Here is a 27,664-nt window from a genome sequence, read left to right on the forward strand (position 1 = left end):
ACCCAGCTTTTCCTGGGTTCTGAGAGCAGAGATGAGGAGTGTGGAAATGGCACTTTCAGTTGCCACTTAACACAGAGCAACAGCACACAGGGAAGGTAAAAGGGGAGAGTGATGCTCTGAGGTTGAAGGTCTGAGGGAGCGCGCTCTCTGAGAGCCTGAGCTTCTGTGCAGAAGCGTCATAAATGGGCTGTCGGAAGATCCCCGAGACAAGTTGAGAAAGCCCACAGTCTGACCTTCTGCGCTGTGGATGGGATGTTACCTGTGCGTTTGTTGCCTTTTTCTGTGTACCCTCTGCTACTTGTGTATAGGTTCTCATTCTTCCCCTCGCTAATCTCGCAGAACGGCCCACCTTCATCAAACGTCCTGTAAATCAGGTGGTCCTGGCAGACGACACTGTGGATTTTCACTGCGAGGTGCATGGAGACCCCGTGCCGACCACCCGTTGGCGCAAGGAGGAGGGCGAGCTGCCACGCGGAAGGTACCAAAATCCAAGTATTTTAATGCCTGTTATATATTAAAGAAAGAAAGACTTGCATTTATATAGCGTCTTTCACGTCCACTGGATGTCTCAAAGCACTTTACAGCCAATGATGTACTTTTGGAGTGTAGGCACTGTTGTAATGTGGGAAACGTGGCAGCCAATTTGCGCACAGCAAGCTCCCACAAACAGCAATGTGATAATGACCAGATAAACTGTTTTTTTGTTATGTTGATTGAGGGATAAATATGGGCCAGGACACCGGGGATAACTCCCCCTACTCTTCCTTGAAATAGTGCCATGGGATCTTTTACGTCCATCTGAGAGGGCAGACAGGGCCTTGGTTTAATGTCTCATCCGAAAGACAGCACCTCCAACAGTGCAGCGCTCCCTCGGTACTGCACTGGAGTGTCAGCCTAGATTTATATTATATTGGCCCTGAAATTAGGATCGGGAGCTTGTCGCGCGTGTAAGCCCCCGATGTTCACTTACCCAGCGCGCTGACATTTTAATTCTGGCCCGCATTGCATTTCCTCTGACTGGCCCGCTTGTGGTCCTGCCGCGCTGTGCTGGGATCACGTGAGCACAGGGCAACCAATGGGAGGTTGCAAAAGTTCATTAATGAGTTTGACAGTAAGAGCTGTCAAACTCATTAAAACTCCTGGCCCCAAAGCACTACTTAAACCTGAAAGAAAATTTAAAAAAACATTGCACTACTTAAATGAACCATAAAGAACTCTGAAAAACTATTTTAAACAATAATTTTAAAAATTGAAAAAAAAAATTATATTAAAAATCGGGGCTAAAACTAAACTTGCCTTACTGTAAATTCTTTAAAAATAACAAACCTGTGGAAAACAAATTTCTCAATTGCATTAATAGACCACTTACCTGAAAAACTAAGTACTTACGTGTGGTTTTTCAATGCGTAAAGACCGGAGGCCTTTACACACGCGCAACTCTGGAAAAAAAAGGAATTTCACTGCGCACGCGCTGCCTGTGCAGTCGCGCGCGCTCTGCCTCTTAACCCCTTGGGTCAGAGGACAGGAAATGCCGGTTTTCAGCGCATGCGCTGTGCATGCTGAAAACCGGCAATTCCTCCGGGCACACGCGTGAGTACCCCGTCCGTACTCACACGTTGGGCCCGGAATTACTGGGCCATTATTATATTATATTCCCAATCAGGGTACTGTTCAGTCCCCAAGGAGCTGCCATTGAAGCTGTTGCTAATCGCTGTGAAATACCAGCTTGGCTCATGGTAGTTTCATGCCATGTTCTTCACTGGAACTGGCTGCAGTGGGAACCATTCTAGTATTTAACTGACTTATCACATAACTCTTACAGAGCACTGGGAGGGGCTTTAAGCCTTGAGTGCAACTCTGATGGTTCCATTGGTAGATGTCCATTGTGATAGTGAGTCATACAGTATTGGAAGGCTTCAGATTCCACCTCCTGTCTGTGCTGACCTCCCCCAGTAGAAGGGGTGCTACAATTGCCTCTGCACCCCAGGGAGACGGAGAGGAAACAAATCGACGAACATTCCCATTCCCGATCACTATACAGTGATCCGCACTGAAAGTGCAGGTGTTGGGTTCAGGATCTGCCTCTGTTGTGATGCCTTCTGTGGTCAAACCCATTGACGCCCATTGTCCGAGCTGGACACCTGAAGAGCGGCCAGTTGGGTGAGGTACCAGAGGTGGCTGGCACCTGAGAATCTGTACCCCCAACATAAGTGAGCACCTGCTGGGCAGAAGGGGGAGAAGACAAACAAATTGGGGGAATGGAGAAACAATGAGATCATTTGGACGTTGTACGATAGTGTAAAATGGGGTGACAGCAAATCGGGAGCCCATTTACATCTCCCGATTCAATGGAAATAAGAATGGTGAGAGATGTCAAACGGACTGCCGATTTGCTATCGTCCGCTTTACCCTACCGCACAAAATCAAAATTGCCCCCAATGAGTGACCCAGTTCAGTGAATTGTATGGTTAGTTTTTGTTTTACACCAAGATGTACAGCAAGAGGCCAAGAAAATTCTTTCTGTCTCCTCCTCCAGATTTGAGATTCAGGCTGACAACAGCCTGCGGCTGGCGCGGGTTGGCAGCGAGGATGAAGGAACGTACACCTGTATTGCAGAAAACAGTGTGGGTAAAGTTGAGTTCTCAGGCACTCTGACTGTACACGGTAAGGAACTCTGGGTTGATGTTTTTGAACTGAAGGCTGGTGTATTTAGAGAATGTGTTTCCTTAGCGAAATGAGTTGCAGTGGTCTGAGGTGTGATTGGTGGGGTGATTTCATGATCCGGCATTCCCAGCAGATAGCGCAATCACCTCACAGGTGCAGGGAAAGGTTTTGTGGGAATGCACCGAATATTTGATCCAGGTTTGACTTGAGAGTGCTAACTTAATGAATGTTGTGTGACATTTCTGTATCTGGAGAGTTTGGCTCTTGATTTATGAGCCTCGACAGTGAGTGTCAGCTCCCGTTTTGACCTTTTGGTAGGACAGCTCGGTGGAGTCTATCGCTCCCCTCGCCAAACCTTCACACATCCAGCACGAGTCACCAGACTGCCCTCAGCACCCCTGGGGCCGGGGAGCAGAAACGTCGAAGAGAAAACTTGCCCCTCTTTTCTCGGGCAGTGCTGGAGAATGTGCTGGTGAGGAGGTTGGAGGAGGACAGGATGGGGTTTGGCTGTGATGTCACTAGCGTCAAATAGGCTCCCCGCACTTTCAGCCTGGTAAAGAAGGCAAGGAACTCCAAGTGAGCTGGGCAGGGTACCTGAGGGCTACTGATGGAATCATATCCCAGCAAAAAATCAACACCACCAGGAGAGACAAGGGGTTGGGGTTAGATCTTGGCTTTGTGCAATCGTGTAAAATGGGTGACAGTGAATCTGCAGCCCATTTTACATCTCTCCCGGTCTTTACTTCCATTGAATTCAATTTTTTAAATCATCCTGCTCCAATTTTGTTTTGTACAGGGATGGAATGGTGAACACATTTGAATAATTATGATAATGAAATGCCATCCTCTATGTCCCCTGAGATTGAACAGGTTTTTCCCAGTCCTGGGGAGGATCTGAAAGTTGCTTTCTGTTCAATGACATTCGTGATTGTAACTGTAAATGGAAAAGTTTTTCTGGTGTATACAGGAAACTTTCTGACATCCGGCACTGACGGGACCGAGCTGGTGCCATAACATCAAAACTGCCGGACATACCAGAGTCAATGTTTAAACATACAGAACTGAGAAGGTCCGTGTGAATCAACAAACCCTGTTGCTTAGCAACAGCTTCAAAACAATCGGCTGCAGCTGCAAGCGTCTGTAGCTGAAGCTGTTGCTATAGCTACAGACCTTGCAGTGCTTGATTGGGGGAAAAAAAAGCAACGAGAACTAAAAAAAATATAGAAAATGGCTCCTGATTTTTGCCGTTAGATCGAGTATTCCGGACATATAACCTCCGGATAAACCAAAGTTTCCTGTAGTAGGAGGCTGAATCTCTAAACAGCTCGGTTTGATTCACTTATCGGGTCAGTTCTAAATGTCCCTCTTGTTTAATGGCCCTGTGCTAGGAAGCATTCCTCTGAGAGCTTGATCTCTTTCATTGCTGTCCGCTGGAGAGTGAAATTCAGCTCCCACTCAAATCAAACCTTAAAATTACTGGTGAACCTTTCTCTGCTAAAGTGCGCAATTGTCAGGGATAAAGGGATGCTTCAGTGGTTTTTGTCTCATCTGATTGTCACTCGCTGACCAGCTCCTGTTACAGTGTTCTTGAAATGAAATATGGAGACAAAAAATGGAAATACTAAACTATGGAGCCGGGTATTCATTTTTATTATCTAGCTTGGTTCACAGTTTGCACTGGATCACTTTTAAAAATTAATTCTTGGGATGTGGGCGTCGCTGGCGAGGCCAGCATTTATTGACCATCCCTAGTTCCCCTTGAGAAGGTGGTGGTGAGCCGCCTTCTTGAACCGCTGCAGTCCGTGTGGTGAAGGTGCTCCCATAGTGCTGTTAGGTAAGGAGTTCCAGGATTTTGACCCAACGATGATGAAGGAACGGCGATATATGTCCAAGTCAGGATGATGTGTGATTTGGAGGGGAACTTTGAGGTGGTGGTGTTCCCATGCACCTGCTGCCCTTGTCCTTCTAGGTGGTAGAGGTCACGGGTTTGGGAGGTGCTGCTCACTATGGGAGGAGGAGAAGGAGCTTGATTCCTGTTTAACCTGGAGCAATTCTGATATTTTCTGCTAATTACTTCCAAAATGGCCACTGTTATTGAGGGCACGGTGGTGTACTAGAATGGTAACCCAGAGGTTGTGAGTTCAAATCCTGCCACGATAAATTAGGAAATTGAATTCAGTAAATCTGGTTATTTGTAGAATAATACCAGAAATAAATGACCTGGTTTGTTAAGGTCCTTCAGGGAAGGAAACCTTTCACCTCTACGCAAACCCACGTTGACTCATAATGCCAGCTAAAGTGGCCTAGCAAGGCCCACCAACTAGCGTCATCTTGTCCTGAGAACCAATAATAAACAAATAGGACTACCTGGTGATTTGGCTGGCCAATGTATTGCTCCATGTGTAACTGAGTCATGCAGACCATCCTCAATCCTTAGTCTGTGCTGAGCTGCCTAATCCCAGTAAGAGGTGCTACAGGTGGTGTTAAATTCCCCAGACTGAAGTGAGTATAAACTAGCCAGGGTTCCTGCTCCTGTTATGGTGCTCCAGTTCAGAGTGTACCAGGTGAGAGCCTGGGATCAGGAAAAATGGGGAGAAATATAGAGCCAGCCAAACCGTCAAAAAGAAGCAAATTGTACCAGTGTTAAACTCGCACTGCGATATCAGTGTGGTTGAATCTTGATAAATGCAGAAACAATCAGGCAAGAAATAATCCATGGGGTCAGGATTGCTATAAACTACAGATAAAACCAGCCAATTCATAAACCTCTGTAGCACAAGACGGCTGGTAGTTAAGACAATGCCACTCACCTGAGTGACTTTGTGCTCGGGAGAGGAACACATTAGTCAGGGTTACCCTTGCTCCTGATCGCTGACCTGCAATCCCTGGTGGAGGGCGACCATGGGCAGACATTGGGTGGGGGGGCAAGTTCAGGCTGAGCTATAACGCCCACCCACTGTCAAATAACTATTAGCTCCAGGTTAAAATTGAAAGCATTGGGCCTACAACGGCTGTCTGCACCAAGTACAGGAAATTCTTTTTTATCCGGCACCGACGGGACCGGTGTGGTGCCGGTTTATCAAAAAGTCCGGATTACAGAGAGGTATAGTTAAAAGGTACGAGAGCTCCATTCACAGCAACAAATCCAGGCTTCCCTGTTGCTTAGCAACAGGTGCAGGAACTCCGGCCACAGACCAAGCATCCCTGTTGCTTAGCAACAAGTGCAGGAACCCCAGTTACACAGCCACAGATCCAGGAACTGCCACTAATATGAAGTAAAACCTACTCCTGAATTTTGCCGGTTAACAGAGATTTCCGGTTATTTTAGGTGCCGGTAAATCGAGAGTTTCCTGTATGGTATATTTGCCTAAATTAAAGCTCGTTTGTGAAACTGTGAAATAAGTAACCGCCAATGCCTATAAATGGATGCAGCAGCCAAAGATTTCAATACGTTTACTAGGTGTACAATTCAAGACAATTCACCACAGGAAGATCAAAAACCAAAAACCAAATCTTTTGTTGACAGTATTTTGAAAACTGAATTCAACCCTCCAGTAACTTTTCAAGTTCTTCACATGAGATGCCCCTCACTAAGATGTTCTTAGGCTTCAGCAGAGAAAGGTTCTAATAACTTGGATTTCATTGTCAAAAGTTCCCAGTGTTCCCGCTGGCTCCTCGGCTGAGGAACTCTGGGAGCTGGGCATGGTTCAGTCAAACGTCTAAATTCAGCTCCCCCCTGCCTCCCCCCCCCCCCCCCCCCATTACTCACTTGTCAAGGGCAGGATGCAGACAAGCCTTACAGAGCAACAGGTGCTGTGTTCAATTCTCCCAGCCTATAGGAGTGCTGAAATTATGGTTAGTGCCCCTGGCCTACGGAGGGGCAAGTCGGTCAGAGGACCTCCCTCCCGATCACTACCGAGTAACACCAACCCCACTCCCCCTCCCACCCCCCATCCACCTCGGACAGAATCAGATTCAGCCATGAAGCCCTCCAAGGTTAAACAGCCTGCCGCACTCACTGTCTAAGCTCACGGATCAAAAAGGGCTGCTTGGCCAGGCACCGGTGGAACCATACCCCAGCAAGAGTCAGCGCCTTCAGGTGAGGCGGGGACAAAACTGACAAAAGAAATCTAAATTCAAACACCTGTGTGTTTCCCCTGTTCAAAATAGGACTGATGGCAGGATGGGGGTGGGTGGTGTTGAGGGGGATCAAACTTCAGCTGGCGGATGTGCAGCTTCCTGTTTCATACTACGTGTACAATCTGGGAATGATGGAGATCTTATTTTTATCATTGCTCCACACTTGTGACGTTCTAAAAGCATAAATTTGTTCAATTATTATTTTAAGCGGCGAGCTATGAATAGAATGTGTCACAGGCAGCAGTGAGGATATGATAAATGTCTTCACACGATGAGGCCGACTCAATTACTCATGAGCGCAGAAGACACGAGTGAATTAAACTCAGCCTGACTTGAGGAGATATTCATCACATCTCACCGCTGCCCCTGACATATCCTTTATGTATTTATAAAAAGGAAATGATGACATGTTTAAATGCAATAGGAATGTGGCAGTGAGTAGCTGCATAACAATGAAATCCTAACGATGACTTTGCATTTCGCTTCATGCTCAATTTCTGGGTCAAGTGATTTGACGCAGCGTTTCCGCACTTATCGCGCGTAAAGTGATCTGCTGCCAAATTATCATATTATCCTATAAAACGTCCCGGAAGCGGCGATCTGACCAGTTTCTTGCGGAGTGGATCGAAGTGCTAACTAACCAGTTGCTGTAGCAAATCACTTGCCCCTTATCAATAGCTAAAGTTAACATTCCCTGCCGTTTTCCATATTTAAACCAACATTAATGCTGCCATTGTGTATGTGTTCATTCATGAATTTTCCTTAACATCTCATGCGTGTTTTTAAATTTTTTTTTTCTTTGTTTCAGTTGGTCCATTCAGTAAGTATCCATTTCACCTCATTTACTTACTGGTGCATGCTGGGTTAGGTGGAGGTTATTAACGAATCGTTTTATAATCAGAGGCATGTCCTAACCTTTTGGCTGAGCCTTCATCTATTAAAACAGCCATAGTTGGGTGAAAGGCCCATACAGCCGGTATTTGATATACAGAATGATCAAGATCCAATTCTTGGGACAAAATGTCATTTTCCCATCATTTCATCCACACACTGAGAACAAGTGATGATTCCTGTTTACTTGAAAGCAGCCATTAACTCAATCTGGAGTCTCTTGTGTCACTTGTTGATGATGTCACGGTGCTTGTTGCTGTGTACATGGGAGACCAGAATTGGCAACATTGCTGCCTTTTTATTTAGGTTTCATTGCAAGGGAATTTTAAAAAAGTGTTTCTCTAGTGATCAAAACGAGAGAGTTAATGGCAGATGCATACAACTCCAGGATTTCCACGTGCTTCACACAGCAAGAGGGATTATGACATCATCATCTCGGGACAGCTGCCCGTGTATGACCTCTTGTTAGGCAGCTGCAATCATGTGACTGGAAAACACCCACTTTAAGATTTGAATGAAGTGTCAGTTCAGGCAATGAAGTAATAACAGGAGCTACTTTGTGTGGAAGTGTTGCTGTGCCTTGTGTAGAAATAGATGGCATCCTGGCATTTTTCTTCAAGGAAATGTATTTTAAAGAAAAACATTTTTACATAAGGTCTACAACGGGCCTGCGGTCAATGTTTTATGGCCCTTGTTTTCTATTTTGGACCGTTGAAGAGTTGAGGGTTACCTATGCGTAGTCCTGGTAGGACAGGATTGGGCTTGGATGTGATGTCACCACCCCTCCTGCCACTGCCACGCACTCCTTGTGGTCAAACAAACATCTGACATACACTTTATCATCCGTTCCGTGACCGGTGGGCACCGCAGGGGCTGAAGTGCATCATCACCCCCGGCAACCAAATGTTAATTTAAGTTGTTAAGTTTTCTTTAATGTTTTTTTTTTAGTTACAGTTTAATTGTTTTTGTGTGCACCAAAAAGAGTACACTTTATCATCTCAGGCATGAAGAATGGATCTTTTGTTGAGATGCAGCAGCATTGTCGGTGGCTGGGGAACTGTACCTCAGCAAGAATCAGTGCCTTCAGAAGAGAGAAAATTGGGAGGGGGTGGGGGGGAATCAAGGAATGGATGGTTCCTATAAAGGCCAGCAGGAGTACTTCATTACTAGATTATTAGCTTACTCTGAACAACTCTAAAATCCCCCTTAAATCATGGACATCTTACTGCTGCTACAGAGGAGTGTCTTCACACAGTACGGTGCCAACAGAGCATGCTCAGAACATTAATGAGATAGTCCCTGTTGGAAACAGTCTGGGATGGGTCCAAAAATAAACTCGCCTGTTATCAGTCTAGCATCTAAAGTCAGGCAGGAAATGTACTCAGCTGGGGGGAAACTGGATTAAATGCTTAAAGGGGCCACGTCATTAGAAAACCACATATAAGGGATTCCTGTTAACAAAAGACCCTTGAACTACAAACCGGCCTGTTTAAAAGTAAGAAATCTGATGGTGAATGGATCAAGGCTACAGATAAAAGCTTGCAAATGCTGGAAATCCAAAACAAAATGAAAAATGCTAGAAATACACATCAGCGCTGTCAGGGTCTGTAAAGAGAAGACAGGTTTAATGTTTTGGGTGTAATTCTTTGCCAGAACTGTCCTTTCTCTTCACAGGCCATGACAGACCTGCCGATGTGTTTACAGCATCTTCTATTTTTGTTTCAAGACCACAACTGTTTTTCCAACAATATATCTCCTTCTTACAATCGACATTATACGTTCAATCTCGAGCAACATCTTCAGACGTGCTTAGATATATTTAACCTGACAGAGCAGCATCAATGCAATAAGTTCAGTGCATCTAGTTAATATCTCTGACTTTAATAAGGCCTGTTAGCGATTTTAGTAGCGTGTTGAACTCTAGACTGGGACAGCAGAGTCAAGTTCCAGTCGTCACACACATACATTCTTACTCAGGCTTCTGAAGCACGGGGGATGGAGGGGGGAGGATAAACTCTACTGCGAAAAGGGGAAAATTATTGACTTGGGTCGGAGTGATCATAATATGATCGAATTCTTCATTAAGATGGAGAATGAAATTGTTGACTCAGAGACTAGGGTCCTGAATTTAAATAAAGGAAACTATGATGGTCTGAGGCGCGAGTTGGGTAGGATTGATTGGGGAATATCACTCAAAGGGTTGACGGTGGATAGGCAATGGCAAACATTCAAAGACCGCATGGATGAACTACAGAATTTGTTCATCCCAGTTTGGCATAAAAATAAAACAAAAAAGGTGACTCAACCGTGGCTAACAGGGGAAATTAGGGATAGCATAAGATCCAAGGAGAGGACATATAAATTGGACAGAAAAAGCAGTAAACCTGAGGATTGGGAGCAGTTTAGGATTCAACAAAGGAGGACAAAGGGATTAATTAAGAAGGGGAAAATAGAATATGAGAGTAAGTTTGCACGGAACATAAAAACTGACTGTAAAAGCTTTTATAGATATGTGAAGAGAAAAAGATTGTTGAAGTCAAGCGTAGGTCCCTTGCAGTCAGAATCAGGGGAATTTATAATGGGGAACAAAGAAATGGGAAACCAATTAAATACATATTTTGGTTCTGTCTTCACAAGGGAGGACACAAATAACCTCCCAGAGATGTCGGGGAACATAGGGTCTGATGAAAGGGAGGAACTGAAAGAAATTAGTATTTGTAGGGAAATGGTGTTAGGGAAATTGATGGGATTGAAGGCCGATAAATCCCCAGGGCCTGATAATCTACATCCTAGGGTACTTAAGGAAGTGGCCCTAGAAATAGTAGATGCATTGCTGGTCATCTTCCAAAATTCGATACTCTGGAACAGTTCCCATGGATTACCCCACTATTCAAAAAAGGTGGTAGAGAAAAAGCGGGGAATTATAAGCCTGACATCGGTAGTGGGGAAAATGCTAGAGTCCATTACAAAAGATGTAATAGCAGAGCACTTGGAAAACAGTGACAGGATTGGACAAAGTCAACATAGATTTACAAAAGGTAAATCGTGCTTGACTAATCTACTGGAATTTTTTGAGGAGCTTTTTCCCTTAGTAGAGGGGTCGATAACTAGGGGGCATAGATTCAAGGTAAAGGGCGGGAGGTTTAGAGGGGATTTGAGAAAGAACTTTTTCACCCAGAGGGTGGTTGGAGTCTGGAACTCACTGCCTGAAAGGGTTGTGGAGGCAGAAACCCTCACAACATTTAAGAAGCATTTGGATGTGCACTTGAAATGCCATAGCATACAAGGCTACGGGCCAAATGCTGGAATATGGGATTAGATTAGACAGGGCTTGATGGCCGGCGCGGACACGATGGGCCGAAGGGCCTCTATCCGTGCTGTATTACTCTATGACTCTATGACTCTATGTAACTGGTAGAATAGATAAGGGTGAACCAGTGGATGTGGTGTATTTGGACTTTCAGAAGGCTTTCGATAAGGTCCTGCATAAGAGATTAGCGTGTAAAGTTAAGGCACATGGGATTGGGGGCAAGGTATTGACTTGGATAGAGAACTGGTTGGCAGACAGAAAGCAAAGAATCGGAATAAACGAGTCTTTTTCTGAGTGGCAGGCAGTGACTAGTGGGGTACCGCAGGGATCGGTCCTTGGACCCCAGCTATTCACAATATATATTAATGATCTAGACAAGGGAACTAGATGTAATATCTCCAAATTTGCAGATGACACAAAGCTGGGTGGGCGTGTGTGCGGTGAGGAGGATGCCGAGAAACTCCAGGATGATTTGGACAGGTTGGGTGATTGGGCAGAAGCATGGCAGATGCAATATAATGTGGATAAATGTGAGGTTATCCACTTTGGTGGCAAAAACAGGAAGGCAGATTATTATCTGAATGGCAATAGATTGGGAGAAGGGGAAGTGCAACGAGACCTGGGCATCCTTGTGCACCAGTCGCTGAAGGTAAGCATGCAGGTGCAGCAGGCGGTTAAGAAGGCAAATGGTATGTTGCCCTTCGTAGCAAGAGGGTTTGTGTACAGGAACAAGGATGTCTTGCTGCAGTTGTACAGGGCCTTGGTGAGACCACACCTTGAGTATTGTGTGCAGTTTTGGTCGCCTTATCTGAGGAAGGATGTTCTTGCCATGGAAGGAGTTCAGTGAAGATTCACCAGGCTGATACCTGGGATGGCAGGAATGACATATGAGGAGAGATTGGGTCGATTGGGCTTGTCCTTGCTGGAGTTTAGAAGAATGAGAGGGATCTCATTGAAACTTACAAAATTCTGACAGGACTGGACAGACTAGATGCAGGAAGGATGTTCCCGATGGTCGGGGAGTCCAGAACCAGGGGTCACAGTCTAAGGATAAGGGGTAGGCCATTTAGGACAGAAATGAGGAGGAATTTCTTCACCCAGAGAGTGGTGAACCTGTGGAATTCTCTACCACAGAAGGCAGTAGAGGCCAATTCATTAAATATATTCAAGAAGGAGTTGGATATATTTCTTAAGGCTAAAGGGATCAAGGGATATGGGGAGAAGGCAGGAACAGGGTACTGAATTTAGCTGATCAGCCATGATCGCATTGAATGGCGGAGCAGGCTCGAGGGGCCGAATGGCCTACTCCTGCTCCTATCGTCTATGTTTCTATGTTTCTATGACTGGGTGAAGAGTCTTTAGCTGCCTCTTTGAAACACGCTTTCTGATGACATGACTGAGGAGCAATAGCAACCTCTTCATTGGGGAATCATTGCTCCTTGACTGCCTCACTCTTTCAACCAATGAACACATTGTGGAGGGAGACAAGGCCACCCAAAACAGTGTTCTCATTCTCTTTTTAGCACTTACTTTTTAATTTGATGTCAGGAAACGATACTCCTGGAGCAGAGCAGTGACCAATGAGCTGATTTAGAGCCAAATCATTCAATTGTATTTCATTCTAGTCTGGTTCTAGTGCTTAATAGGAACATTGAGGGAACATCTACAAATTCTTTTACCCAGATTACAACAGTGACACTTACTGATCTTTAGAGCATATCTCTAAATTCTCGTACGCATATATCACTACAACTGACTTCTATATTGTTTGCAAAGGGGTTTTAGGTTCTCATTAAAAGTGGCAGTATAACTCCAGCTTCAGGACCTGATCTGTAGTCGTGGCAGGCTCAATGTGGAAAATTGCTCCTTTAGTGTCAAATTATCAAGGCATAGGGTACAAAAGCAAAGAGATTATGCTAACCCTTTATAAATCACTGATAAATAACCCTTTATAAGCTTCAGCTGGAGTATTGTGACCAATTCTGGGCACCATGCTATAAGAAGGATGTGAAGGCCTTGGAGAGGGTGCAGAGGACATTTACTTGAATGGTAACCAGGGTATGGGGGACTTCAATTACATGGAGAGACTAGGGGAGCTGGGATTATTCTCCTTAGAGCAGAGAAGGTTAAGGGGAGATTTAAGAGAGGTGTTCAGAATTATGAAGGGTTTTGATAGAGTGGATAGGGAGAAACTGTTTCCACTGGCAGGAGATTCAATACCCAGAGGACAGAGATTTAAGATAATTGGCAAAAGAACTGAGGGGAGATGAGAATAATTTTTTTTAAGCGGCAAGTTGTTATGATTTGGAATGCGCTGCCTGAAAGGGCGGTGGAAGCAGATTTAATAGTAACTTTCGCAAGGGAATTGGAGAAATACTTGAAAAGGAAAAATGTGCAGGGCTGTGAGGATAGAGCAGGGGAGTGGAACCAATTGGAGAGCCCTTTCAAAGCGCCGGTACTGGCCAAAAGATAGGAAGGAAAAAAACAAAAGTGGCAGTCAGAGAAATCAACGGTTTAAATCAAACATGGCCACAGTAAATAATCATTCTAATAGATCTAAGAGCGTTAAAAAAACAAGCCTGAAGGCTTTGTGTCTTAATGCGAGGAGCATTTGTAATAAGGTGGATGAATTGGCTGCGCAAATAGAGGTAAACGAATATGATTTGTTTGGGATTACGGAAACGTGGCTCAAGGATGGCCAAGACTGGGAACTCAACATCCAGGGGTATTCGATATTCAGGAAAGATAGGCAAAAAGGAAAGGGAGGTGGGGTAGCATTACTGGTTAAAGAAGGGATTAACACAATTGTAATGAAGGATATTAGCTCTGATGATGTGGAATCTGTATGGGTAGAATTGAGAAATACTAAGGGGAAAAAAACGTTAGTGGGAGTGGTATATAGACCTCCAAACAGTAAGGCAGAGGTTGGGGATGGCATTAAAAGGGAAATTAAAGAAGCATGCAATAAGGGCACAGCAGTCATCATGGGTGACTTTAATCTACATATAGATTGGGCTAACCAAATTGGTAACAATACTGTGGAGGAGGAATTCCTGGAGTGTTTACGGGATGGTTTCCTGGACCAATATGTCGAGGAACCAACCAGAGATCAGGCCATCTTAGACTGGGTATTATGTAACGAGAAAGGATTAATTAGCAATCTTATTGTACGAGGCCCCTTGGGTCGGCGCGATCATAATATGATCAAATTCTTCATTAAGATGGAGAATGAAGTAGTTGACTCAGAAACAAGGGTCCTCAATTTAAATAAAGGAAACTACGATGGTCTGAGGAGCGAGTTGGGTAGGATTGATTGGGGAATGGCACTCAAAGGGTTGACGGTGGATAGGCAATGGCAAACATTCAAAGACCGAATGGATGAACTACAGAAGTTGTTCATCCCAGTTTGGCATAAAAATAAAACAAAAAAGGTGACTCAACCGTGGGTAACAAGGGAAATTAGGGATAGCATAAGATCCAAGGAGAGGACATACAAATTGGCCAGAAAAAGCAATAATCCTGAGGATTGGGAGCAGTTCAGATTCAAACAAAGGAGGACAAAGGGATTAATTAAGAAAGGGAAAATAGAATATGAGAGTAAGCTTGCAGGGAACATAAAAACTGACTGTAAAAGCTTTTATAGATATGTGCAGAGAAAAAGATTGGTGAAGTCAAGCGTAGGTCCCTTGCAGTCAGAATCGGGGGAATTTATAATGGGGAACAAAGAAATGGCAGACCAACTAAATACATATTTTGGTTCTGTCTTCACAAAGGAGGATACAAATAACCTCCCAGAAATACCGGGGAACATAGGGTCTGACGAAAGGGTGGAACTGAAAGAAATCAGTATTTGTAGGGAAATGGTGTTAGGAAAATTGATGGGACTTGTGATAAAAATGATAACATCCGGGAAGTTATGTCATCACTTCCTGTGAACTATGAACTATGAACTATGAACTGTGTACATACCTCACTTCCTGTCATATGTCACTTCCTGTTGGACTGGTATAAATACTGGTCTGTTCAGTATTGTAAGAGGCTTCTACCAGAGGCATGGTAAAGACCTCTCTTGTGTATATAGTGTGTTTATAAGTTACTTAAAGCTTACTTTAAAGTTACTTGATGGTAAGTCTCCTTTTTCTTACATCAATTTAAGTAACTTAGTATTTACACTGACAAATACTAGACCTTCAGACAAACTCGGAAGTTAAGGATCCAGGGAACCACCCATCATGGAGAAAATCCTTAGACCTATTCGTCTGGACTTGGACCCGAATACACCAGCAGCTGGCAGGGTATGGAAGCATTGGTATCGTACTTTTGAGAATTTTCTGGATGAATGTAAAGCGGATGCTCCTGCTAAATTGAAGATACTTGTCAATTATGTGACCCCAAAAGTGTTCGAATATGTTGATGACTGGGATAGTTACGAAGAGGTGATTCGGGCACTTAAGAAACTGTATGCGAAGACCCCAAATGAGGTCTATGCTAGACATCTACTGGCCACAGCCCGACAAGGGCCAGGGGAATCAATTGACGAATTCCTGCAAGAACTTCGCAGGCTCAGCGTAGATTGTAACTTTCAGGCAGCCTCAGCTGAGCTGTACCGCCAAGAAATGATTCGTGATGCTTTCATCTGCGGGATTGCCTCTCCATTTATACGCCAGCGTCTACTAGAAAGTAAAACACTTGAGCTACAAAAAGCTTTTGACCTAGCTTGTTCACTGGATTTGGCAAAGAGAAATGCAGACCTCTATCAGCTGCCCAGATCTCGATCTGCTGCTGTAGCTGCAACCAGACAATTCAAGCGGTCTCAGGTGAACCCTATCATGGGGGAATCTAATTCTGATAATTCTGATGAAGAAGAGGAGGACGACCCCACTTTAGCAGCCTCTTGGCAATCTAGGAAGGAATGCTTCTTTTGTGGAGATGCTTTTCACCCTAGGAAAACCTGCCCTGCTCGCAATGCAATCTGCAGTTATTGCGGGAAAAAAGGACACTTTGCTAAAGTTTGCCTATCAAGGGCCTCTACAAGGGCCAATCCAGTTAAGGCCTACCGAACTGCCCCAATTAGGGCCTATCAAGATGCTCCAGCTAGGACCTATCAAGCTTCCTCTCGAGCTCTCTCCCGAAGAAGCACACCGAGAGTTTTAGCCACTCTCTGTGCAACGACACCAATTACAGCTGCTTGCCCACAGAACCTGTCTCAGGCAGCCACAAAAATTTCAATTAAAGGGCATACCTTAGATGCCTTAATTGACTCAGGAAGTACTGATAGTTTCATTAAGGAACAGATTGTTGCGAAATTGAAACTACATGTCTTCCCATCGGACCAGGCAATTGCGATGGCCCAGTCATCACTTAATACCAGAATCTCCGGCTTTTGTGTTGTTGATATGACACTTCATGGTCGTATGTATCCCTCCACCCGACTTTCGGTGCTCAAAGACTTATGTAGTGATCTCCTCTTAGGGCTGGACTTCCAAAAACAGCATAAGAAACTCACCATTGAGTTTGGTGGATCCAAACCCGGACTTACTATTTCTAATATACCATCTAAATTACCATTTTGTGCATTATCAGCAGCTTCACTTGATGAACCCTCATTATTTGCCAGTATTCCGCCTCAATGCCAACCGATAATAACGAAATCGCGGCGCTTTAATCAGGAAGACCAATCTTTTATTGCGGCTGAAATCTCTCGACTTCTAGCAGAGGATATCATTGAACCATGTTCGTCGCCCTGGCGGGCTCAAGTCGTCATTGTCAAGAACCCTCTAAAACCTCACAAACAGCGACTATGCATCGATTATTCGCAAACCATCAATCAATATACCGACTTGGACGCCTACCCATTGCCACGCATTGATGATATGGTTAATAAACTGGCCGAATACAAAGTGTTCTCAACTTACGATTTAAAAAGTGCCTATCATCAGTTACCCTTGAAGGTCTCAGATAAGCAGTACACAGCCTTTGAGGCTAATGGACGGCTGTACCAATTTCGTCGCCTCCCATTCGGGGTTACTAATGGAGTGGCTGTCTTTCAACGGGCAATGGATGGCCTGGTTAAGCAGGAAAACCTAAGGGACACTTTTCCCTATCTTGATAACATTACCATTGCAGGTCACGATCAACAGGAACACGACTCCAACCTCCAAAAATTTCGGGATGCCCTCCATCGCCGTAATTTGACCCTGAATGAATCCAAATCTGTTGAGTCGCAACCGACCATCAACATCCTTGGCTACTGCGTAGGCAATGGTATCATTAAGCCAGACCCAGAAAGACTTCGCCCGCTCCAAGAGCTCCCGTCACCTAAGAATCCGGCTTCTTTACGTCGGGCTCTCGGTCTGTTTGCATACTACGCTAAATGGATTCCTCATTTTTCGGACAAAATCCAACCCTTGCTGCATGCTAGATCATTTCCACTGGGAACAGCGGCTGTTGCAGCCTTTAACCTTCTCAAAAAACAGTTGGAGAAAGCGGCTCTTCACTCCATTGATGAGAATCTCCCTTTCGTGGTTGAATGTGATGCCTCGGAGGTGGCGATCTCGGCTACTCTGAATCAGGAAGGTCGTCCTGTAGCATTTATGTCCAGGACCTTACAAGGTGCCGAGCTACATTATCCTCCGGTTGAGAAAGAAGCCACAGCCATCATAGAGGCAGTACGGAAGTGGAACCATTTTCTAGCTCGCCAGCACTTTACATTGATCACGGACCAACGATCAGTTGCCTTCATGCTCGATAATCGAAAACGAACCAAAATTAAGAATAATAAAATACAGCTTTGGAGGATGGAACTGGCCTCTTTTGGTTATACCATTCTCTATCGGCCTGGCAAGGAGAATGTGGCCCCGGACACCCTCACACGGGCATTCTGCTCCACTATGTCATCCTCCACTCTCATGGATGTCCACAATGGTTTGTGTCATCCTGGCGTTACGCGCATGCTACATTTCGTACGATCACGGAATCTCCCTTTTTCCACTGGAGATGTAAAGAAAATATGCTCAGAATGCCGGCTTTGTGCGGAATTAAAACCTCAGTTCTTCCGCCCCTCAGATGGTATACTCATACATGCAACCCAACCGATGCAACGACTTAGCATCGATTTTAAGGGCCCAGTGCCCTCTTCAACTCGGAACACATATTTGCTCACCATGATCGACGAATATTCACGTTTTCCGTTTGCCTTCCCCTGCTCCAATATGCTGGCGTCCACAGTAATCTGCTGCCTTGAGCAGGTATTTTCTCTCTGTGGCATGCTGGCTTATATTCACTCAGATCGGGGTCCATCCTTTATGTCAAGGGAACTCAAGGACTACCTCTCAGAACGGGGAATTGCTACAAGCAAAACAACACCATACCATCCCATCGGAAATGGGCAGGTAGAGAGGTATAACGGTATCATCTGGAATTCCGTACGTCTCGCTTTAAGATCTCGGGGCCTACCAGACCAGCAATGGGAAACAGTGCTTCCGGATGCATTGCACTCTATACGGTCCCTGCTTTCTACAGCCACAAATACTACACCTCATGAGCGGTTCTTTGGATTCCAGCGTCGCTCATCTCATGGGACATCACTCCCGTCATGGCTAACTACTCCTGGACCTGTATTACTCCGAAGATACGTTCGGACGTCTAAAAATGACCCTCTTGTAGACGAGGTCGAACTAACCGATGCCAACCTCACCTATGCAAACATACGATATTCCGACGGCCGAGAATCTACCGTATCATTACGGGATCTGGCTCCCTCCCCACCAGGACCTAGTGGGACATCGGGTGATGGCATTTCACCAGGAAACTCTTGGGACCTATCGGGTACCCCTCTCCAGGATCCTGATCGGACACCAACTAGCTTGGTGCCGGTAGAACCCCGTGCTCAAGGTTGCGACCCTCCCAGTACCGCGCATGAAAGTACTGATCCACCACAGACCAGCTCTGCACCTCCCTCTGAACAGAGGCAGTCCGACTTTGAACCTATTGGGGCTCGTACTCGAAGCCATGATCTCCCCGACCCTTCACAGGGCAATCCAGGCCACACAGACTCTGACCAATGGCCAACTGCATGTAAGCGGACCAGCGACCCTCTACGACGGGAATCCAAACGGGTGCGACTCTTCCTTGTTCGGCGGCTGCGGACCAAAAGGTAGACCACAGCCTCCTAATCCTGCAGGAGGGAAGAATGTGATAAAAATAATAACATCCGGGAAGTTATGTCATCACTTCCTGTGAACTATGAACTATGAACTGTGTACATACCTCACTTCCTGTCATATGTCACTTCCTGTTGGACTGGTATAAATACTGGTCTGTTCAGTATTGTAAGAGGCTTCTACCAGAGGCATGGTAAAGACCTCTCTTGTGTATATAGTGTGTTTATAAGTTACTTAAAGCTTACTTTAAAGTTACTTGATGGTAAGTCTCCTTTTTCTTACATCAGGACTGAAGGCCGATAAATCCCCAGGGCCTGATAATCTACATCCCAGGGTACTTAAGGAAGTGGCCCTAGAAATAGTAGATGCATTGCTGGTCATCTTCCAGAACTCGATAGAATCTGGAACAGTACCCATGGATTGGAGGGTAGCTAATGTTACCCCACTATTCATAAAAGGTGGCAGAGAAAAAGCGGGGAATTATAGACCGGTAAGCCTGACATCGGTAGTGGGGAAAATGCTAGAGTCCATTATAAAAGATGTAATAGCAGAGCACTAGGAAAGCAGTGACAGGATCGGACAAACTCAACATGGATTTACAAAAGGTAAATCATGCTTGACTAATCTACTGGAATTTTTTGAGGATGTAACTGGTAAAATAGATAAGGGAGAACCAGTGGATGTGGTGTATTTGGACTTTCAGAAGGCTTTCGATAAGGTCCCGCATAAGTGATTAGCGTGCAAAATTAAGGCACATGGGATTGGGGGCAAGGTATTGACTTGGATAGAGAACTGGTTGGCGGACAGAAAGCAAAGAGTTGGAATAAACGGGTCGTTTTCCGAGTGGCAGGCAGTGACTAGTGGGGTACCGCAAGGATCGGTCCTAGGACCCCAGCTGTTCACAATATATATTAATGATCTGGACGAGGGAATTGGATGTAATATCTCCAAATTTGCAGACGGCACAAAGCTGGGTGGGAGGGTATGCTGCGAGGAGGATGTCATGAAACTCCAGTACGATTTGGACAGGTTAGGTGATTGGGCAGAAACATGGCAAATGCACTATAATGTGGATAAATGTGAGGTTATCCACTTTGGTGGCAAAAACAGGAAGGCACATTATTATTTGAATGGCAATAGATTGGGAGAGGGGGAAGTGCAAAGAGACCTGGGTGTTCTTGTGCACCAGTCGCTGAAGGTAAGCATGCAGGTGCAGCAGGCAGTTAAGCAAGAGGGTTCAAGTACAGGAACAAGGATGTCTTGCTACAGTTGTACAGGGCCTTGGTGAGACCGCACCTTGAGTATTGTGTGCAGTTTTGGTCGCCTTATCTGAGGAAGGACGTTCTTGCCATGGAAGAAGTGCAGCGAAGATTCACCAGGCTGACACCTGGGATGGCAGGAATGACGTATGAGGAGAGATTGTGTCGATTGGGCTTATACTCACTGGAGTTTAGAAGATTGAGAGGGGATCTCATCGAAACCTATAAAATTCTGTCAGGCCTGGACAGACTAGATGCTGGAAGGATGTTCCCGATGGTCGGGGTGTCCAGAACCAGGGGTCATAGTCTAAGGATAAGGGGTAGGACATTTAGGACTGAAATGAGGAGGAATTTCTTCACCCAGAGAGTGGTGAACCTGTGGAACTCTCTGCCACAGAGGGCGGTGGAGGCCAGTTCATTAAATATATTCAAGAAAGAGTTGGATATATTTCTTGAGGCTAAAGGGATCAAGGGATATGGGGAGAAGGCAGGGACAGGGTACTGAATTTGAATGATCAGCCATGATCTCATTGAATGGCGGAGCAGGCTCGAAGGGCCGACTGGCCTACTCCTACTCCTGCTCCTATCTTCTATGTTTCTGTGCTGTATCATTCTATGATTCCCTGGGGTTAAGTAATGTCATCTTTTGGGGACATCTGTCAGATTTTTTACTCTGGATATTCATTGCTATTCCCATGGATGTGCAGTATGTTTGGATGGCCACTACATGTCAATAGTGAACTTGTTTCTAAAGAATCTTGGGAAAAGATGGCTTTCGTGTGCCCTGGCTTGACTTGTGCCTTGCATTCAGTAATCCCAATGCTTAGAATTATTTGCAGCTAGCTATTTATTAGCCTCTGTGTGTCCACCCTAGATTTGGTGCATCGCAGTTACAACCCATACCTCTCATGATGCCCGTTGGCTCCAATAGTAGAGAGTTAAACTGTGGACTCGCAGAGTACATCCAAGTCCCAGTCACCACATACCCTCTCACTCAGGTTTATTATTGACATTCGAAGATTAACATCTGGAGTAACTTTCTGGGAAGCAGCTGTGCAGCCTTCTGGAAGATTCTCAATCAGGCTTTTCCTGAGTGAACCGAGGCAGAAAAGCACACAGGACAAATGCATCCTATCTCAGAGAGAGGAAAAGTGAGTTCATCCTGCTAGAATCTTATCCATTTCAACCGCAAAGATGGATTGAAGTTCCCAAATTTCCTTACCTTTGGAAAAACTCCATTTCAGGGATTCTATCTCAGTTGCCTTTCCTTCTGCCATCATTGTCTCAAGTGCTTCATTCATTTAATTGATTTGGTCTGGGGATGTGGGTAGTGCTGGCCAAGTATCATTTGTTGCGCATCCCTAGTTGAGGAAAGAAAGAACAAACTTGCATTTATGTAGCCCCTCACATGACCTCAGGACATCCCAAAGCGCTTCACAGTTGATGGGCTGCTTTTGAAGCATAGTCCCTGTTGTAATGCAGGGAAATGCAGAAGCTAATTTGTGCGTAGCAAGGTACCACAAACAGTGATGAGATAAAGGACCAGATAATCTGTTTTGGTGATGTTGGTTGAAGGATAAGTGTTGGCCAGAACACTTTCACTGCTTTTCTTCAAACAGTGCCATGGGATCCTTTATGTCTACCTGAGCGAGGAGATAGAGCCTGGTGTAATATCTCATCCGAAAGACAGAATCTCTGTCAGTGCAATACTCTCCTCGTACTGTACTGAAGTGTCAGGCTAGATTATGTGCTCAAGTCTTTGGAGTGGAGCTTGAACCCAGAACGCCTGGACTCAGATATGAGCATGTTACCACTGAGCCAAGGCTGACACCCTAAAGTTGCCCTAAGAAGGTGGGCTTTCTTCTGTGCTTCATAGCAATTTACAGCTGAGTGGCTTGCTATGCCACTTCAGGAGGCAATGAGAGTCAACTCCATAGAGATGGACTGGAGTCACATGTAGTTCAGACCATGTCGGGGTGGCGGACTCCCTTTCCTGAAGGACATTAGTGAACCAATTGGGTTTGTACAATAAACCAGCAGCTGTTGTGGTCATTTTTTCCAGTGCAAAGTACCTGATTTATTGAATTCAACATCACAACTTGCAGTGTTGGGATTGGAACTAATGACCGTTGGGTTGTAAGTCCAGTATCAAGCATATGTTGGAGATGCACACCCAAGCTGCGAGGAGCATTTCCCTTAGATGTTGACTTCACTCGGAGCAAAAAACCTTGCTTTTGGGCAGGGTGCAGTCGGGTGTTGCTGTCTGGCAAAACTAGAGACAAAACTGGAGTGGCCCAGGGCACCAGGCGGTGAGGGGGATTCCGGAAATTCATGGGCGGTTGGACCCCTGTGCCCAGGCTCTGTCCTTTAAGCTGAAAGAGGATGCGTAACAACAACGGGCACAGGACAGGAAAAAAATTAGAAGAGGACTGCAAGGAGAAATAGGACTAAACAGCGTTATTTGTAAACAGTGAAATCCTGACCTTTCGAAGCTCACTCATCTGCTCAAGGTCTGCGAGAGTATTTATCCTGAACGATTCAATCTGATCTGACAGCGCTGTCTGAATTCAAAGGGCACCCCTCCATGTGTCACCTTAATTTCCTGTGCACCATATTCTAATCTTCCTTATCGTACTGTATCCATCTTTGACCAGAAATTGGAGTTTTTTTGTCATACACCGAGGCCATTCTTGTTCAGTTTTTTTCTGGTTACTTTTGAAGTGAAGATGGCTGCGAGACAGATGGGAATATTGATAATCGGTGAGTCTGACCTCCCGTGCTGGCTTCTGATTCGCACTTTATCAGATTGGGAGGGGTTCTTAACACAACATTTGAGAAAGAAAGAAAGACTTGCATTTATACAGGCAGACTATCCTTTATCCGAAAACCTCGGGACCAGCCGTGTTTCGGTTTTTGGAAAATTTCGGATTTTGGAAGGTATTTTATAAGACTGGGAAATTTGTCGGGGGTGGGGGTCGGCGGGGGCTCGGGGTCGGCGGGGGGGTCGGGGGTGGGGGTCGGCGGGGGGTCGGGGTCGGCGGGGGGGCGGGGGTCGGGGTCGGCGGGGGGTTGGCGGGGGGTCGGGGGTGGGGGTCGGCGGGGGTCGGGGTCGTGCGCACGACTTACGCTGAACGAAAGCACTTTCGGTTTTCAGAGGATTTCGGTTTTCGGAAGTGCGGAAAAAGGATACACTATCCCTTATCCGAAAGGGTGGGGGGGGTCGGGGGTCGGGGGGGGATAAAAGAATATCGGACAGGCCGCTGCAGCTATCGGACGGGCCGCTGTATTGTTGGGTTCACTCTCCCGGTATACCTCCTTCACACTGCCCGGCTCGGCCTGCAATCTCCTACCCAGGAGGGAACTCAGTGACCCTCTGCCCTGCTCAGCGTAAGTCGTGCGCCACTCTGGTCATGTCGTGCGCACAACTTACGCTGAACGAAAAAACCTTCGGTTTTTAGAGGGTTTCGGTTTTCGGAAGTTCGGATAAAGGGTAGTCTACCTGTATAGCGTCTTTCACGACCACCGGACGTCTCAAAGCGCTTTACAGCCAATGAAGTATTTTTGAAGTGGAGCCACTGTTGTAATGTGGGAAACGCGGCAGCCAATTTGCGCACAGCAAGGTCCCACAAACGGCAAGCCAGGTGGAATTGGTGTCATGAAGCCCAGACCCCTGACCCCTCTTTGCAGTGACCGTGCGACATTATTATTTTAAGGTGTGTTTCGTGCTCCTGTTTTATATTATGGGACAGTCTTCCCTGGATTGTAGTTTTAAAGCAAGGCATGTAGCTTCACGACTTTGTCATTCTGCTTGCAGCCCTTCCCCGATATCTGGTGTATCGCTGGCCCGGACTGATGGGTTCAGAGCTCAGTTTTTACCAGCAACCAAAATAATGTGGCAGGCAATTGCTGCTGCAACCATTTTGCTTTTGGAGCCAGGCAGTGAAACACCGTTCTAAAGAGGGCCTCAGTGCCCTCAAAGGCACGTACACCACCTGATTTATATTGCGTGTGACTATATATTTGTATCACAGAGGTGGTTCACAAGCGCCCCTGGGATCACGTGGGCCAGCCCAACGAATGAGATAAGAGGGATCCCCATTCATTCTTATCGGGATTCCGTATGTACAGAAACCGCATAAGTATGAATGGGAATACCCCCAAAAATACACCTACACTTTAAATAAATAAAAATAAAAAATCACAGATTTAAAATTAATTAAAATTGCATTTAATTAAATATTTAAAACAAAAATTACATTTTTTGAAAAATAAATTTACATGTTTTATAGGGGTTTTAAAATAAACTTACCTTATTTCACAGGTTTTTAAATGTATAAATTATTGATAACATTTTATTTCTGTTTTTTAAAATTCTTACGCTGGTAAAAGCCGGCCGTACACTTGCTTTTACCAGGCGTAAGAATTTCACGGGCATTCGCTGGGCAGAACTCTCTGCCCGCGGATGCCCTTTTCCCGGGGATGCGGAGGATCTGTCAAGAGGATTCTTGACAGATCGCAAGTTCCGGGTTTTAGCGGATGCGTAGCGCACGCCTAAACCCGGAACATGCGAGGCCCTTAAGGGCACGTACACACCTCGTACGCACCCATAGGGGCCACAAATTACGGCCCATAGATGGAAACCTGCCAACAAACTCTACTGAAGTAAGGATTCTCTTCGGCCTCACCATCTACTTCCATCGACTCAAGATGTCGTCATTGAAACCAGCAAGATCTTTGGTTGATTAGTGGCTGCAGCTCTGCACCAATATATCCCAGAAGGATTGAAAGAGAACTCCTGCCTACCTAAAAGGATATAGGGCAAATTCCACACAGTTGCAATCCCAGAGCGGAGCTGCACTTGGCAGAACTGTGGGTCGGAGAATCAGGGCTATGTAATGGCCCTATTTCTGCTGAGTGAACTCAGTGACTGTAAAGGTAAATAAAGCACCAGTTCAGTGATGGCACTCTCCAGTTTGAGTCAGAAGGTAATGAGTCCAAGTCCCTCCAAAGGTTTGAGCATATAGTCTAGGCTGACACACCAGTGCAGTGCTGAGGGAGCGCTGCACTGTCGGAGGTGCTGTCTTTTGGATAAAATATTAAACCGAGGCCCCGTCTCCCCTCTCAGGTGGACATAAAAGATCCCATGGCACTATATGAAGAAGTGCAGAGGAGTTCTCCCCAGTGTCCTGGCCAATATTTATCCCTCAACCAACATCACTGAAACAGATTATCTGGTCATTTATCTCATTGCTCTTTGTGGGAGCTTGCTGTGCACAATTTGCCTGCCGCACTTCCTACATTACAACACTGACTATACTTCAAAAAGTACTTCATTGGCTGTAAAGTACGTTGGGACATCCTGAGGTTGTGAAGGGCGCTATTTAAAGACAACTCTTTTACCGCATGTCTCCATAGCTCTTAACAGACAAGTTGAAGAAAAACAACTGATGTTCTGTGCTACTTAAGTCTATTTATGAAAGAGATAAAATGAGGAGATCTTAATTTAAGCTGACGAAGGAGCAGCGCTCCGAAAGCTTGTGATTTCAAATAAAACTGTTGGACGATAACCTGGTGTTGTGTGACTTCCTACATTTGTGCACCCCAGTCTAACACCGGCATCTCCACACCTTAATTTAAGCTGGTTTAAAGCTTACGGTGTGATATTAGCAGTGAATGTTCAAATGAAATGTCTTTGGCTTCTATGTTAAAGGATCATTGTTAAAATATGGAAATTTCATATTTCAACTTTTGAAAAAAAAAGAGAAAGCAAGGGGATAATGTAGGGGTAAATTTTCCATCTTCAGCACATCTGGTGCAGAGTTTTGCTCGGGAATGCAGGCTCGTGAATTGGGCTGTGAATAAATTCAGGACATGCTGAAGACCGATTAATGTCTGGAATATCGTTACAGCCACTTTAAGAATGCTTCAAACTCTTCTCCCTGTTCGGGCAGGTATAGTTGCTTTGGGAGAGTGAGGCTAAATCAGTACAGATGCATGAAGGAAACGGTGCAATTAATGAAGTATGCATCTCTGTGTTATAAAATATCAGCCCGGAGAAACTCCACACCACGCTGCCATCTCACGCACCAAACCTGACTCACCAAACCTGACTCTCAGATTGCGGGTTGAGAGGTTTGACTGCTCCTGTGCTACTTGCTCCTCTGCATCTTAACAACATGAGATGCTTGGGATTAAAAAGTGAACTGATGTATGTTAAATCCGTGTATCTTGATGTTGTGTGTCCTTCAATAACTAGACAGAGACTGCAGGGGAACAATCAACAGGTGTTTACTGAATGAGGGTTACTCTAAAACTAACAGTACAGATCCCTACTCAGGGTTTATATACAGGTGTGGTCACTGCCGGTACTACAGTATACAGGAGCTGTAAAAAGTAGTTCTCCCCTTAAAGGTACATACACTACAATTCCTCCCCTTTTAGATTAACAGTACCATAACATTCATTTAACAATTAACACTTTTAACATGCAACATTAACTGAAAATAGTCCATTTATAAATTCAGTCTTTGGGGCGGCTTCCTGATCCTTCCTGGATAGCGCCTTTCCTGAGTGTCTTGCTCTTGGTGCGGAGGCAATTCTGGCCCCCTGTCGTCGGTTGGTTCATCAGCTTCCGATGCTACTGTTTCTGGGGTAGATGCTACCTGTACGTCGGGTTCATTACCAGGTACGCGAGACATGGGGTTGACTCGTTCCTGTGACTCTAGGATCTGGTCAACATGGCGTCTCACAATGTTCTCCCCAACATCCACTGTGTACATTAGTGGCCCCTGCCGTGTGCATATCGTTCCTGGTTGCCATTTCTCTGTTCGGTAGTCACGGGCCAAAACTGGTTGCCCTACATTGAAGCTCCTTGTCGGCTTCTCATTGATGTGCTGGAATTGCTTATTCTCAACATCTCTTCGTACATTTGGTCTGAGCAAATCCAGATGAGATCTCAACCTTCGGTTAAAGAACATCATGGCCGGGGTCTGGTTGGTGACTGCATGTGTCGCATTTCTGTAGGCTAACAGGAAATTGTCCACCTTATGCTGCAGTGGAATGTCGTCATCGCACATGGCCCTTACTGCCTTTTTAAAGGTTTGTACGAACCTCTCAGCCAATCCATTTGTGGCTGGATGATACGGGGCAGATGTGTAATGCCTTACCCCATTCCTTTTCATAAATTTCCGAAACTCTTCGGACACAAACTGTGGTCCGTTATCAGAGCAAATCTGCTC

General features: G+C 45.4%; 1 protein-coding gene across 6 annotated transcripts in view; it reads left to right on the plus strand.

The window, feature by feature from the left end:
* Positions 1–27,664, plus strand: part of robo3 (roundabout, axon guidance receptor, homolog 3 (Drosophila)) — a 594,316-nt gene that overhangs the window by 389,043 nt on the left and 177,609 nt on the right. For all 6 annotated transcript variants that reach the window (XM_085968074.1, XM_085968069.1, XM_085968070.1 and 3 more), the window contains exons 5-6: positions 340–478; positions 2,537–2,664. In XM_085968074.1, coding sequence (XP_085824200.1) covers positions 340–478; positions 2,537–2,664 — 267 coding nt within the window. The remainder of the gene's footprint in view (positions 1–339; positions 479–2,536; positions 2,665–27,664) is intronic.

The sequence above is a fragment of the Somniosus microcephalus genome, chromosome 26, assembly GCF_052327205.1.
Source record: "Somniosus microcephalus isolate GS21.2 chromosome 26, FLI_Smic_1.0, whole genome shotgun sequence".
NCBI classification, from domain to species: Eukaryota; Metazoa; Chordata; class Chondrichthyes; order Squaliformes; family Somniosidae; genus Somniosus; species Somniosus microcephalus.